This window comes from Brachypodium distachyon, chromosome 1 (genome assembly GCF_000005505.3).
Source record: "Brachypodium distachyon strain Bd21 chromosome 1, Brachypodium_distachyon_v3.0, whole genome shotgun sequence".
Taxonomy (NCBI): domain Eukaryota; kingdom Viridiplantae; phylum Streptophyta; class Magnoliopsida; order Poales; family Poaceae; genus Brachypodium; species Brachypodium distachyon.
The window spans coordinates 18,106,765-18,121,230 of NC_016131.3; the positions used below are offsets into that span (position 1 = coordinate 18,106,765).

At 42.7% G+C, this 14,466-nt stretch overlaps 2 protein-coding genes across 3 annotated transcripts; both read left to right on the plus strand.

Annotated features, from left to right (window-relative positions):
- Positions 1–3,438: 3,438 nt before the first annotated feature.
- Positions 3,439–7,849, plus strand: LOC100846178 (filamin-A-interacting protein 1). Of its 2 annotated transcripts, none has more exons than XM_010237699.3 (7): positions 3,439–3,761; positions 4,557–4,616; positions 5,735–5,837; positions 5,925–6,535; positions 6,794–6,961; positions 7,177–7,297; positions 7,375–7,517. In XM_010237699.3, coding segments are annotated over exons 2-7 (1,065 nt in total). In that variant the 5' UTR covers positions 3,439–3,761; the 3' UTR covers positions 7,377–7,517. The 2 variants fall into 2 exon arrangements, with proteins under 2 accessions (XP_010236001.1, XP_003562757.1); XM_003562709.4 differs by having other exon boundaries at positions 3,440–3,761; positions 7,177–7,287; positions 7,375–7,849.
- Positions 7,850–8,254: 405 nt separating this feature from the next.
- On the plus strand, positions 8,255–11,421 carry LOC100846482 (SNAP25 homologous protein SNAP33). The gene is made up of 6 exons (XM_003562710.2): positions 8,255–8,398; positions 9,399–9,772; positions 9,846–9,942; positions 10,020–10,147; positions 10,225–10,322; positions 10,971–11,421. The coding sequence occupies exons 2-6, from the start codon at positions 9,404–9,406 to the stop codon at positions 11,068–11,070; spliced, it is 792 nt and encodes a 263-aa protein (XP_003562758.1). The 5' UTR covers positions 8,255–8,398; positions 9,399–9,403; the 3' UTR covers positions 11,071–11,421.
- Positions 11,422–14,466: the final 3,045 nt, after the last annotated feature.

Consider the following 14,466-nt stretch of genomic DNA (forward strand, 5'->3'; position numbering starts at 1 on the left):
CCTGCACCCAAGTGACGCTTTTTCTGCGCGCTCTCGCGGCGTCCTTGACCAGAAGCCACAGCAACGTTTGGCAACGAAGATGAACAAGTATAAATACTCCCTCAGACCCATATTATTTGTCACAAATTTGCTCAAATATGAATGTATCTATATTTAAAAAGCATATAGATACATGTAATATTTCGACAAGTAATTCCGACCAGACAGACTAGCCCGTTCATCCAGAAAGCAACCAATCAACAAGTGCATGCTGACTATGTTTACCTGTGGTCATTTTGACATTCGAGCAAAGATCATTTCTCCATCTTTTTTTCTTCTTCTAGATATGATATGCAGCCACGCAGTCATTTTCGCGGCACACTATAAGAAGTACTAACAACAAATGAAACTTCGATCGTCTGATTGGACTACTGGAAATTGAAACTTTATAAGATGCAACAAAAAATTTGAGAATTTAAGGGGCTGGTTGGTTTTCAGCCAAAGCCAGCCCGACCGAAAAATTGGCGTGCCTAGGTCATTTGGCTGCCGTTTGGATGGATACCAAAAAAATTGGCCAGCCCAGCCACGCCAATGTGCGCCCATGCTTTTTTCCGCCAGTGCGTCGGCAATGCGCAGGCGCTCGATTCCTTGCCAACTATTTGGCCGCCAAATCAGGTTCCCTTATTTCTCCGTTATCTTCTCACAAAACTGAATTGGCATCGAGTGAATTAAGCATAAACTAATAAACTAAGGTATTCAAGTTTGTTTCAACCTTATCTCAATCCCATACTCCGATACGTGGTTTACCTCCACGTCTTCAATTTTGCATGCATTTACATTCAGATACTGCTCTATCAGGAGTAGTATTTGTCGGATCTTCATTTTTTTGTTGCATTCAAACTTGAAACCCATGATTAATATTAACTGGTGTTTGCAACGGAATGTCATAAATTAGCATCAAACCAAACGATGGCCCAACTGTTTTGCCAAAAAGTTGATTGATGTTTTGGTCACCAATCAAACAACTACAACTTACCAATATTTTGGTCATGCCAAAAATTTGGCAAGGCTAATTAGGGTTCAAACCAAACAGCTCCTAAGTCCCGAATGTTCCTAGCGGCAAAACAAGATGAGAACGTTGTGGCACACGAAAAACATTTAAAAGTACAAGCCCTTGCCGTCATCGCATAGCAGGTAGGTGTCAATGCTCCTAGCGGCAATGCAAGATGTCAATGTGCCACTTCTTAGTGAAGACCTTGACATTGTTGTGTTCACGAATGAACGATACGCCGTTGCGCCATTGGACAAGCCGCCTCCCCTCGACGTCCACCTCGAACATCTCCACACAGGAGGGGCGCAAGCAGGAGGGGGGCTGATGTAACAGGAACATCTGTGTCTCATTATAGCCATCTTCCTTGGGGCGGATCATGAGCATCCTGTCTTTGGACCGAGCGAGCGTGGAGGAGATGTTTTGTGTTGTCGCTGCCATTCGCCATTGGTGGAGTCTCCTCAAGGAGGGGCACCATCTGAGGACCGTTCATGGGCTCAAATCCACCACCGTTATCATGCCGCGCTGCGTCATGAAGTAGCACTGACCTTTGAAGGATGTTGGTGAGTCATATCATACCCCGTCAAAAGAGGTGGGTGGGACCGAACGCCATCTTGCATGGACACGGACACACAGTGCCGGTCGCCAGGCTTGGCGCAGATGACCTGGCATGACTCATGTCTCAGGCGGAGCACAAGGGTGGGCGTAGAGGTAGAGTCGTCAATGCCAGTGCCGATGATGTCGGATTGGTCAACATGGAGCATGCCCATTTCGCTGATGTTGGGGAATGGTATCTACACCGAGGACACCTTCATGGCTTGCTCAATGGTGATGGTGGGGAATTTGACGACCAAGCGAGTAAGAGGATTGAGGATGTAGATGATGTTGGCGGCGTTGTGGCCAATAATGATGAGACCGTCAGCCGTGCCGAGGTGGCGGTGGGTGGTGAGCTCGGCCGGGAAGTCTACCACGACACATGTGAGGGTGTTGGTGTTAAGGAAGGTGGGAAGCATTTGTGAGCAAGAAAGGGAGGGCTCGACCCAGTCACGTGAGCGAAAGCGACTATCCATCACACCGCACACACGTGGGTCATCGGTGCAGTCACGCCAATGCTTGCACGTGGCCCGAAAGTGGGTGTAGTTTACAATGTTGAGGGCGAGCAACCGGCTAGTTATTTCCTCGATCAGATCTTCAAGCAAGTTGGCCCAGTCCCACCATTTCAGATCAGTCGGAGCCCATGGGACTGTTGTTGACGCCATCACAATAGCTGAACGGATCCGCAAGGCTCCGACCCAACTTCGTTGTCGTCCTCATCTACATAGGTTACAAAGCTTGTTAGATGTACTCTCGCATAGTAATGGCTCATCTAGATGTTGCTCTTCATACTTTTGTATGTATCAAATTCGAGTACAAAATTTGCAGAGAAAAACGTGTGTACATTAACGTGAACTAACTCAATTTGACAAAATTACTATAATATAATTAATCTAGCGCAACCAAAATTCCTTACATATCATGTAAGTTCTGTTACCTTTGATTCCACGACGAATTTCTCGTGCTCTATTGAACTCCTCGTCTTCCTTTTTGGCGGTAGCGGCAACACATCTTTGACAAAAAATTGTGAGAGGTCGGGACAAAGGTGCCTCAACCATCGCACAGCCTTGGTGTGTGTTGAGCTAGATCCATGATGCAACTCACAAGAGGAAAAACGGTGGTAACAACAACAAAGATGAGGAAGAGAATAGTTGAAAAACTTTTTGGTGTTGGTGGCGGCGGAGAGGGGAGGTAATATGTTAGGTTTTCGTTCTGAGTGGATATTTATATATAGACAAGATTAGGTGCTAGGAGTTGGAGGTGCTACGAGTTGTAGCGGAGACAAAATAGGATCAAGTTGAGCCTAGGATGGTGAATTGTGGGCTAGATCTATTGTTCATTGAGTATTTAAGTTTTCTATCAATTTTTTTGCAAGATGTTTTTTGGTTTGACTCCGACCTTGTTTAAGAGACTGACTTATCTGGTACAAAAAAAAATCGGTGCAAATTTGCAAATTTTTGTCCTGGGTCATCGGATCTACGACGTGCAGACCCAAGTGAGAGGTGCGAATCAAAAATAAGACATGGTACGGTAATTACTTCCTCCCTCTCATATTAAATGATGAAATATTACATGTATCTAGACGTTTTTTAGATATAAATACATTCATATTTGAGCAAATTCGAGTCACTTAACATGAGAGTACAATAGATTACGTGAAAAGCCATGTTTAAAATGTTTAAATGCGTATTATCATTTCTACCTTTGATCTTCACGTTTTACGACAGTCCATTTTTTTTTCATTTTCACCAAACAAGGTTTCCAGTGAGGCAGTGATACCTCGCAGCTAAGATAATAGTAGTCTCTAGTCTCGGCCTTAAAAAAAAGACAGTAGCAGTCTCTAGTCGTGCCCTCTCTTTAAGCTGACCTCCGGCTCAGGCTGACTCTGCTCCGGCCGCTGAACTGCCGCTCCTCTCCCGGCCCGTCACCACTCACCACCACGTCCCTACCCCGGACGCCGGCCCCAGCGCCTCTTCCAGAGTTCTCGGCTCCTAGCCCAGGACCCAATCCCAAAGGCGGCTGTTAAGAGGAGAGGAAAAGAGAAACCCTATTCCCACCTCTCTCCGGCGATCGCCGGGAACGGACGGACGGAATAGCTACAGGGCGACGCGTTCCGTTGACGTCCTTGGCGCCGGAGCAGGTCACTTCCCGAAACACCCCGCCTTTCTTCTCTACTTGCAGTTTTTTTTAGCCGTTGTGGTGCCCAAATGTTTCCGTGAAATTCAGGATGTGAACAGGGAATTCGTAGTGAGAGGCTTGATTTTGTTTGGTGAGTTTAGGCAATGAGGAGGATCTCTGTAGGATAAGTCTCCCCCGGAAGTTTAGTCGTGGAGCAAGTTGGTGCTCACAAGTTTGGGATATGTCTTTTTCTTGCATCTGCTGTTCCCAAAGTGTCTTCCTTCTTGAATGAGTTGGTGTGCTGGTTTCCAAGACTCGAAATGTGCTGTCTAAATCTGACAATTTTTCTTCAAATTAGAGCCTCTATACTTTTCGCTGTCGTCGAATTTGGATGGTGAGTTTGCTCGATTTTCAATGGTATTGTCATGTGTTTCCCTGCCTGGCTTAAAATGAATGAATGAACAAAGTCGCCCTTAGTGGCCAATTCACAAGAAACATCTTTCAATTTGACAAAGGGCCATTGACTGTTTATTATGCCAATTAGTGTGACTGAATCTATTTGTAGGTAGATTTGTTATATTTAGGGCACAGTTTTTGACCAAAAAATTATCTACTTCAGGTGAAATTCCAATGCCCATTTTACTATTTTTGTTTTGTGGTGGTAATAATGTCTATGATATTTGATTACCATCCCATAGTTTGCTATGGTGTTGCAGTAGCAAATTTGTTGCTGTGGGTGATATCATAGGTACTACATGCTGTTTTAGTTGACCAGCCAGATTCATTCCCTAATTCTTGGCCTTTTCTTATTCCACAGATGTCTAGTAGCTCCAATGGTGCAAAGGTTCTGCCGAAAAGAGAGAAAAATAATCAGGAGGTACACATAATTTGAGCATGCATTTCATCAGCTTTGTACTACAAATTGTATTAAAAAACATATTAAAAAAATGTTTTTGTTGTTATTTTTATGATGTGCCGATAATTTTTCTTGATGCTCGATTCTTCTTTACCATTGATAATTCTGATTCTGGTATGGTGCTACCCAGAAGATGTTTCTCATTAACATATTACTGATCGATGTATGTCCAGGCGAAATTGTTCGTTTGGTCAATGTTTCAGAAGATATTATGTCTTCCTTTAGCAGTTGGTTATAATTTTCCATGCACTTCTATCCTCTCCTCTCCATACGTGCTTAATTAACACATTATTATTTATTGCTCCTATGCTAGTATGCTCGCAAATAATCTAACTATCTCATATTGAGTATTATGCATTACATTGTTTTAATTTGTTTTAGGTTTGATACCCATTTGTTATGAGAATGGTTTAAGCATTTCATGTGGCATCATAACAAAATATAATATTGAGCATTATGCAGTACATTGTTGTTGTAATATGTTTTTACGGTTGGTAGTCATTTTTATGTGAATGGATTTAAGCATTTCGTGTGGCAGCATAACTAATATAATATTGTTGAATCTTGAAACATTTTAAGAGTAAAATTCCTTTCTGAATTCACATTTTTCTTTTCTTTCTCAAAAACCAAAGTTAAGCACTTTTGCAGTTATTGCTTTAGTTCTATGTAGCTTCATGAGCTAGGAACAAGTAAGCAATTTCTTGTATGGGATCCGGTCATTTGTTCAGCAGAGAATGACTTGCAGAGCACTTTTTTTTTTACATTCCACCTTATGTCTGCACCAGCCTATCACTGAAGAGTGGAGAGTTTAAAATTCAATACTTCTTAATATAAACTTCATACTAATTGCTAGAAATATGTAACTACTAAGAAGAACAAAGCTGGATGATTGGCTTATAAGCTAACTATTCATGCAGAGAATTTTCATAGAACATTTTTTCCAGATATTTCAGTTTGAATAAATACTCTAGATCATGTGTGTTTTCAGATCTTTCATGTCCACTCTAAATGAAAGACTGTGAGTTTGAATAAATGATTTTTTTAAACACTTTATTGAGTTCATAGTTTTGTTATTGCAGAAATTACAGCTCGACAAAAATGCAGCTTCTAGAGCCTGTGCGAAGGACAGGCAGTATATTGAGAAATTGGAGACTGAGCTAAGGAATTGCTATCAGGAGATCGGTATGTTCCAGTAATTGTTCTATTTCTTGTTGGTTTGGCTATTGCAAATATTATTAGTTAAGCAGTCTTTTCTGACCGTAAATGCAGACTATTTGCAGGATCAATTGAATATCAGGAATATTGAAGCAAATATCATGGGAGAGCATATTCACGGTCTTGAATTGAAACTAACTGAACTTGAGAAGTTCCCTGAAAGAGTGAGAGTTATGGACAATGATTTGATGCGCTCTGATTCTCAGTGCTGGCTTCTGATGGAAGAAGTTCAATGCAAAGAAGAGGAGTTGCAAAAGGCGGCCTTACAAATTGAGAAGCTTGAAAGTGCAACTTTAGATTCGCAATGTGAAATTGAGAGCTTAAAACTTGATCTGACTACACTCGAGCAGAAACTATTTGATGCCGAGAGCTTTGGCCAGCATACTGTTGAGTTCAAAGCTAGGATGGAGAAACAACTGTGGGATTATGAGCTCCAGCTGCAAGCAGCACAAAACACAATTGATAATCTTGAACTTGAGAAGAAACAACTGACAGAAGAGCTGCTGTCTAGAAGAGCTCTTAAATTATCCTCTTCTACAGCTGAGGAGCAACTTTATAAAACATCGGGACATGATGGCAATGCGAACTGTGAAGAGGACCATGAAATTCTTGAAAAGATGGCAAAGCAAAATGAAGAACCTGAACTTCTAATTGAGCAGCTCAAGGTCAGTAGTTATTTACCAGGTGTACTTCAGCATTTGACATAAATTCTTAATTTGGTCTCATGCCATCTGTATTGCCAAAACAAGGGAAGTAAAATATTCTAAACATATTGCTGCAGTGTTTACTTTCTAGAAAAAGTTGCTACAGTAGTCACACTACTACACTGCAAGTTTGGTAAATTCAAGGATTCATCTGTTGTGTTTATTTTGAGTTCAACGTAATCTTTTCTTGCATAATCTTTGTGTTGCTCTACTTGTTAGGTAGAACTTCGAGAGCAAAAACTGAAAGCAAAGGAGGATGCAGAAGATCTCACTCAAGAAATGGCTGAACTGAGGTACCAGATAACTGGCATGCTTGAGGAAGAATACAAGCGTCGATCTTGCATCGAGCAAGCAGCTATTCAACAAATTCAGCAGCTGGAGGCTCAGGTAGTAAATTTATTTCATTTCTTCAGATTGTGTAACTGCACCAGAAAAATATAGTTTCAGACATCGCTGAATTTGTTGCTCCATGAGCCCATGATTTATTTTTTAAATCTAATTGTATGGTTACAAATGAAATATACACTTTGCCTTAGTCTTGTTGTTTTTATGATTCTCGTTCGGTTTAATTTACATTTTGCTTTCCTCATAATCAAAAACAGATCTCCGGGGAGCAGAGAAAATTGAGTGGAGCACTAAGACGATTGCAGGAATCGCATGAACTAGCTAAAACACAAGATATGGAGATTAAGAAACTGAAGGATGCTTTAGGGGTATGTGCATGTAGGTGATAGCATCCCATCCAACATTCTTAGGTATGTTCATTGATACTGATATACTTACATGCTTTTTCATTGTAGAGGTTGAACTCCATGGCCAAGTTCGGGCGGGTTTGCAAATCTTGCTCTTGTGGGTTCTGTCCAATGTTGCCAGAATTGTCTAATTGCTCGATTGAAGGGTCAGTTGATGTTGGATCTTCCAATGCTAACAACATTGATGAAAAGTCAGAGAATCAAGCTCTGCTAGAATGGCGTCACATTGATGAAAAGTCAGAGAACCAAGCTCTGCTAGAATGGCGTCCTGACGAAGCTTCGGAAGGTGACGCCGGCTAGAATCTAGGATGATACATAAGCACATGCGCTCAAGTGCAGATGCTGTATATAATTCTTTGTGCTGTTGTTGTATGTAAATGCATATGCATTTCTAACCTTAATGAGCCGTGTTGTTTTTCAGATTACTTCTCTTATTTCCACTGAGTTAAACTCTCATGACAGTGAAAATGTAACTTGTAAAATTCATTGGCATATTATTGGCGAAAATGGTGTCCTTCTGCAAGTGTGATGAGTATGAGACTATTTTACTGCAATGAAAAACAACTGCACGTTGTTAATTCAGACTAAACCTTCTAGGTTTCCTTTGAGATCTAAAATTGAAAATATAGGAACTGAAAAAGAATACATGATTAGGAAAATGGTTGCATGTGTAACACAGATGGCTAAAAAAATACATGAAATTTGCAGGAATCAAAGTGTTTGGATGGGTGGCAGAATACCATGATAAACACATGAATCAGTAGCTGACAGTGTATCATACTACTTGCTCAACAGCTAAGTATGCCCAAAAATTCCAAACAATTCATTAACCAATTATTATCAGCTATATTACAGGATGAAGATTGAAGACCATGTCGCCGCTTGAACATGACGGCAGGTAATGACAGTAAATATAAACAATAGTACTACTCCGCAACTGTCCGAACTCTAAAAGAAACGGACAACTTCTTGCCTCCAGTTCTGCCGTCCAAGGGAAGAAGAAAGAGGCCGGCACCTGCGGCAACCTGCCCAGCAGCAACCGCCCTCGTCGCCCGCGAGCGCATCTTCTCAGGTTCGATTGATTCTTCCCTTTGGCCTCCCTCCAACTTATATCTCAACCTCCAGGACGTGGTTTGCCACGTTGATTTGTTGCTATTGCTCGTTTTCTTCTTTGGGCGACCCGCGGTGGTCTCTTGACCCCCAATTCCTTGAAAAGAAGTTTCATTCTAAACCTAATGCGGAACCGGACCAGAACAAGGCGGGTGTGAGATCTTAGACTACGGTTGGTGATTTAGTGTTGCTCTTCCGGGCGTTCACGACTAATTTTATAGTCTTTGGTGTCTCAAGATATGGGATTTTTTTGCAGAGATTTTGTGCAATCGTTCGACCTAAGTCGTTCTTGTGTAGTGGTTGCTTCGGTTATAGTTATGATGGTAAAAAACATGTAACATGGTAGAATAAAGTCAACGAGTTTTCTTATTTTGACTAAGCATTTATTTATTTGATATCTCAGAAATGCAATTGATTTTGATTTGGAAAATTGTCAGAGATAGTGCATATCCCTGCATGTAGATTTTTGGTTGTTGAGATTTTAAAACTTTAAAGTTGGTGAAAAATTAGAATTTTCAACTTAACAATTTTATGACGATGCAGGAACGAACAAGTAATCACTCGCAAATTAAGCTGAAATTCAGATAGTTTGAGAAACGTCTGTCAACCATGAATTTTGTTTCCAAATGCTAAGTTGAGGGGATAATAAGCTGAAGTTATTATGTGGAGAAATGCATGGTACAAATTGCTTTTAGTTCTATGTACTGGATATCAAAGTGAGCAATAAGTTATCCTATCGTAGGTTTTGCTGTTGCTGTTTCATAGATTTGATTCATTTTTTTTTTTGCAGGGCATAGATTTGATTCATTGATGTTTCTTAGTTTAAGGTTTACAGTTTTCTACTGCTCTTATTATGTACATGTGCAATTCTCCACTTCTATCTCCAGTAAATACAGTCATGAGTTCCTTACCTTTTCAGTCTTATTTGCATGCTGATGAATTAAACTTGTGACCATGAACAGGGAAGATGCCTGTGTCAAGAGCTGCAAAGCCTGTGTCTTCTAAACCAAATCCTTTCGACTCAGACTCGGAATCTGAATTTACCTCAAAACCTGCAAGAGCATCATCTTCCTATTCAGTTGATCCTAGCACCAAGAGCCAATACAAGAATGGCTTCCATGATTCAGGCGGATTCGAGAACCAATCTGTGCAAGAACTGGAGAGTTACGCTGAATACAAGGCCGATGAGACCACTCAGAGAGTGAATGACTGCCTTCGGCTTGCTGAAAACATCAGAGAGGGTGCTACAAACACTCTAATCACTTTGCATAAGCAGGGTGAACAGATAAATAGGACCCATGAAACAGCTGCAAACATTGATCAGGACCTTAGCAGGGTAAGCTCGAAGTCTGCAACTTATGTTGTTTTTCTTATTACTTGGTGCTTGAACTCCTGGTTTTCCTTCTCAGAGCGAGACACTTCTGGGAAGCCTTGGAGGGCTTTTCTCAAAAACCTGGAAGCCAAAGAAAACTAGGCAAATAAAGGGTCCAGCAATTATAACAAGAGGTTTGCATTTTTCTCTGGGCTCAAACCATGTCGACTTGGGGTGTTTTTTTTTCGCTGACCTTGTGAACCAACAATAGATGATTCCTTCAAAAGAAGGGCTAACCACTTAGAACAGAGAGAGAAATTAGGACTGTCTTCAAGCCCTAGGGAGAAGTTGAATTCTCAGAAGTACTCCGATCCCACTAATGCCATGGAGAAAGTCCAGGTTTGTGTTGAACTGATGATGTAATTGTTGATGCAGGATAAGGTTGGACCCTGACCAGTAACCATTTTATTTGGCAGGTAGAGAAGGATAAGCAAGACAACGCCCTTTCTGATCTTAGTGATATCCTGGGACAGCTCAAGGGCATGGCTCTGGACATGGGCTCAGAAATAGATAGGTATGTTCTTCATTGAATTCAGTTTAAGGTTATTTCTAGAAAACAAGCTGATGTTGTTTTTAAACAATGAATCATTAGTGATTTCATTGTCTGGTGTTTTTTCAGCTTACCTAAATCCAATAAGCGTAACAATCAATTACTCCCTCTGATCCATAAAAAGTGTCGTCCATTTTGTACTGAGTTAGTACAAATTTTGTACTAAGTGGACGATACTTTTTATGGAGAGTAATAATAATTAGTTGCTCAAAGTGTGCATGAACTGTTTTTGACTGTTCAGACTTCAGAGTGAAGGCCACATAAGGCGGCACAAGTGCAATTTCAGAATCTATGCAGAAAATGGCTTTTGACAAATGCCATGATTTTTTTTTCAAAATTGAAATATCTCCACTTTTGTTTATGCTTGTGCGTACACAGGTTCAGAAACATTTTACCGTTTCAAAGCAAAACAAACATTTGATGACTACTATATAAATAAATAAAAAATCTTTCACCATAATCTGCAAGTATAATTTTTTAGAGAACTTTCTTGACGCTTCCTCAGAGAAAATTTAACTAGAAAGGAATGTGTGTCCTGCTGAATGTTCTTGTCAGCTATGTGCATGTGCGTCCTGCTGAATGTTGTTGTACTCGTGCATATTTGAATTGCAGGCAGACCAAAGCGATGGATGGTCTACAGGATGATGTGGTTGAACTCAACTCCAGGGTTAAAGGAGCCAACCAGCGTGCGCGCCGTTTGCTCTGGAAATAACATTGCCGTACAGAGCCAAACAGTTATTGCTCCTGCCTTGCTAAGCATACCCTTGTAACTATCTCTTGGGGAGAAAAGGTATCCTTGCAAGTTGCAACATTGCCTCCAAAATACATATGAGGTGCACATTAATCATCTACGAGCCATAAAAAGTGTCGTCCACTTAGTACATAATTTGTACTAGCTTAGTACAAAATGGGCGACATTTTTTATTTTTTATGGATCGGAGGGTGTAGTTTCTGTAATTTGTTATCAACCAAAATTGCACTGATATCTTGACAGCCCCATCAACAAATCTGTATTTATGTAGAGATAATAAATGAATCCTCGTAACGGTCGTATTAATATGGAGACGCTTGACTAGATGAGTGCTAAACATTCAGCTTGCTTCAGTTAGCCAAGACGTGAGCAGACAGGATACAAGAGATTCAGAGCAGCAGGAAGAGAGAAGCAGAGATCGGGTTTCAGTTCTATCCCTTCCTTTCTGATCTGCAGTCACACGCATATACGGCAGATATGCCCTACTCGACGGCCCGACACACAGGGCCCACACACACACACTTGACGCCTTCTGCCTCAGATCACGACTTCCCCAAAGTCCGTGTTCTCCCCTGTTTCAAGAGTCGCCAACACCTCCAACCGTTACAAAAACCTTTGCGGCCGCATCGGCCATCGTGCATTCGCGCCGTTTTGATTTTGATCAATCGATGAGGAACGTAATCTGTGTTTTGGCAGCAAGGATACCTACCACTCAACATTAAAACCGAACAAAATCAAAACAGCTGAGAGCCGATTTTTCTCCCCCTAAACCAACCTCCTGTTCGTGTGCTGCTTAACGCTTATCCTACCCATCTTCTCATTTTGCAAACGCATATAATCTCGCCCGATCGATCCATCGATCTAAATAACTATCCTGAAATATTACTCCCGAGCTCCAAGTCCCTAATTAAGCTCTCTGCCGATAATGGCCGCTCCAGCTGGTGGGGGTCTCATTTTGCTGTGCACACTCATCTTCCTCTTCTCCGGCGTTCGCGCCGCCGGCAGCGGCGTTGAGAAGGCGACGGTGAAGGTGCAGGCGGTGACGACCATCGCCAGAACCGACGCCAACTTCATCTGCGCGACGCTGGACTGGTGACCCAGGGACAAGTGCAACTACGGCATGTGCCCCTGGCACGACTCATCCATCCTCAACCTGGTTAGGCAGTCCATAAGCTAGTAGTATCAAACTTAAGTAAATGCATCTCATGCAGTGTTAATTAATCCTGCTGATTTCGGGTATTGCAGGATCTCTACAACCCAATTCTGTACAATGCAGTCAAAGGTGCTTGTTGATAGATACTATACTCAGAACCAAAATTGATGTAAGATCGAGTTGATTTTAGTCACTGGTTATTGATTGATTGATCAATCTGTATGTAGCATTCAACTCCTTGCGGATTAGGCTCGGAGGTTCGCTGCAGGACCAGGTGACGTACGAGGTGGGCAAGCACTACGACGGGGGGTGCCCGGGCTTCCGGCGTCACGACGGCCGCCTCTTCGGCTTCACCGACGGCTGCCTCTCCATGAACCTCGCTGGGACGAGCTCAACATCTTCTTCCGCCGAACCGGGTAACTAAAACCAATAACCATATACACCATCATTCCTGGCAACATCAAGTTTACTAAAGTACTTACTGCAATGCAGCACGACGGTGACGTTCGGGCTGAACGCGCTCCGGGGCCGGCGAAAGGCGTCGAGCAACGGCACCCTGTACGTGGGCGCCTGGGACGGCCGCAACGCCAGGGACCTGATGCGGTACACGGTCGAGAAGGGGTACCGCGTGGAGTCATGGGAGCTGGGCAACGAGCTCTGCGCCGGCGGCGTGGCCGCCAAGGTCGACGGCGTTCGAGGTGTCGGTGGCGGCGGACATGGACTTGCACCCGGCGCCGCCCAAGCTGGGGCTGTGTGGAGGAGGAGGAAGGGGGAGAAGGGAGGAGTACCCCCTGAGGCCTGAGGACGGGGATGTCCGGAGCCAGGTGGTGCTGCTCAACGGGGAGCCGCTCGTGCTCAGCCCCTGCGGGCAGATCCCCGAGCTGCGGCCGGCGGTGGTTGCTGACGGGTGCGCGCCCTTGCAGGTCGAGCCGCGCTCCATCGCCTTCGTCAGGTTCACCGGCTTCAAGGCTCCAGCCTGCCCGTGATCGATCATACAAGCCTGGCTGAACTAGTGTGAGTAACTGTACTGTAGTACTTAGCACGTACAACATGTGAGATGTTTGCGCTCTAGCTGTTATTGGTGCCTGGGCTATGCTTATGTAATTTGTAGTAGTCGCAATGAAGTTTGTTTCATTTATTTATTAGTTGGATATCGAGAGCACAAAGAATTTCCTGTAAAATGTAATGCAAGAGGATACATATGAAAATTGGGTATGTTTGGTTAGGCCGAGACACTATGCACCCTATATATACGTTGAGAAATATGTTGAGAAATTTGATCAAATGCACACTGTCTCGAATGCACCTTTTATTGTCTTGCACAAAATAGCACACTCTCGTTTGGTGCATTCACCTCTCTAAGAAGATTGACAAGAACAAAAGAACTTTTTTTAATGGTGTAGGCCGTGGCTGTCTCATCTAATGTCATCGCCTTCCTGGTCCGTGACGCTATTGACGCTCATAGACTTGCTTTTTGTCGAGTGACTGTGTCGTGTGGCGTTCTTTGCCTTGCCGACCAACTGTGCTTGGTCCAATGGGGTGATTCGTTTTCTCTTTTGCTTTGGCCTGTTCTTCCTTGTTTTGACCTCGGTCACTTGTACATACTAGTAATCGGGCACATTGTTGCACGTTGTACGTAAATCCACTCTCAGAATAACTAAATAACAAGCAGGCCAAGATTTATCAACCATTCTTGCTCTATGATTGACAAAACAAATCCATTCATGCTCACGGTTTATTTCAGTTACCATTCGCAAAAAGGTTTATTCAAGTTCTGGCTGGAAATATGCAAGGATGCAGAACAAATGATTCCCGAAGAAGGAGCAATGGTAAAAATAAAAACAACAGTGTCATTGAAAGATGTACTTTCCAATGAGAAATACAAATGTTAGCATTCACCTGCAGAATAGCCCACATACTAATGCAGATTAGGTTCGTTGGTTCTGCATTGGATGTATTACCATCAGTGTAATGCGTAGAAGGGCCAACAGTGGTGAGACTTGAGAGGAGAGTTGCGATGGCCAATCGTTGCGGGGGCGCGTGTAGACCTGCAAAGTTGCGATTCTCAGGGTACCCATCGATCCTCTTTAGTTCAATCAAATGAGCTAAAATTTCAAAATGAGACTACTTTTTGGAAAACTGGTTCACTTGTTTGAACTAAGGAGGGTCAAAAGGTACCCTGAGGCCACCATGTTGCACCCCTA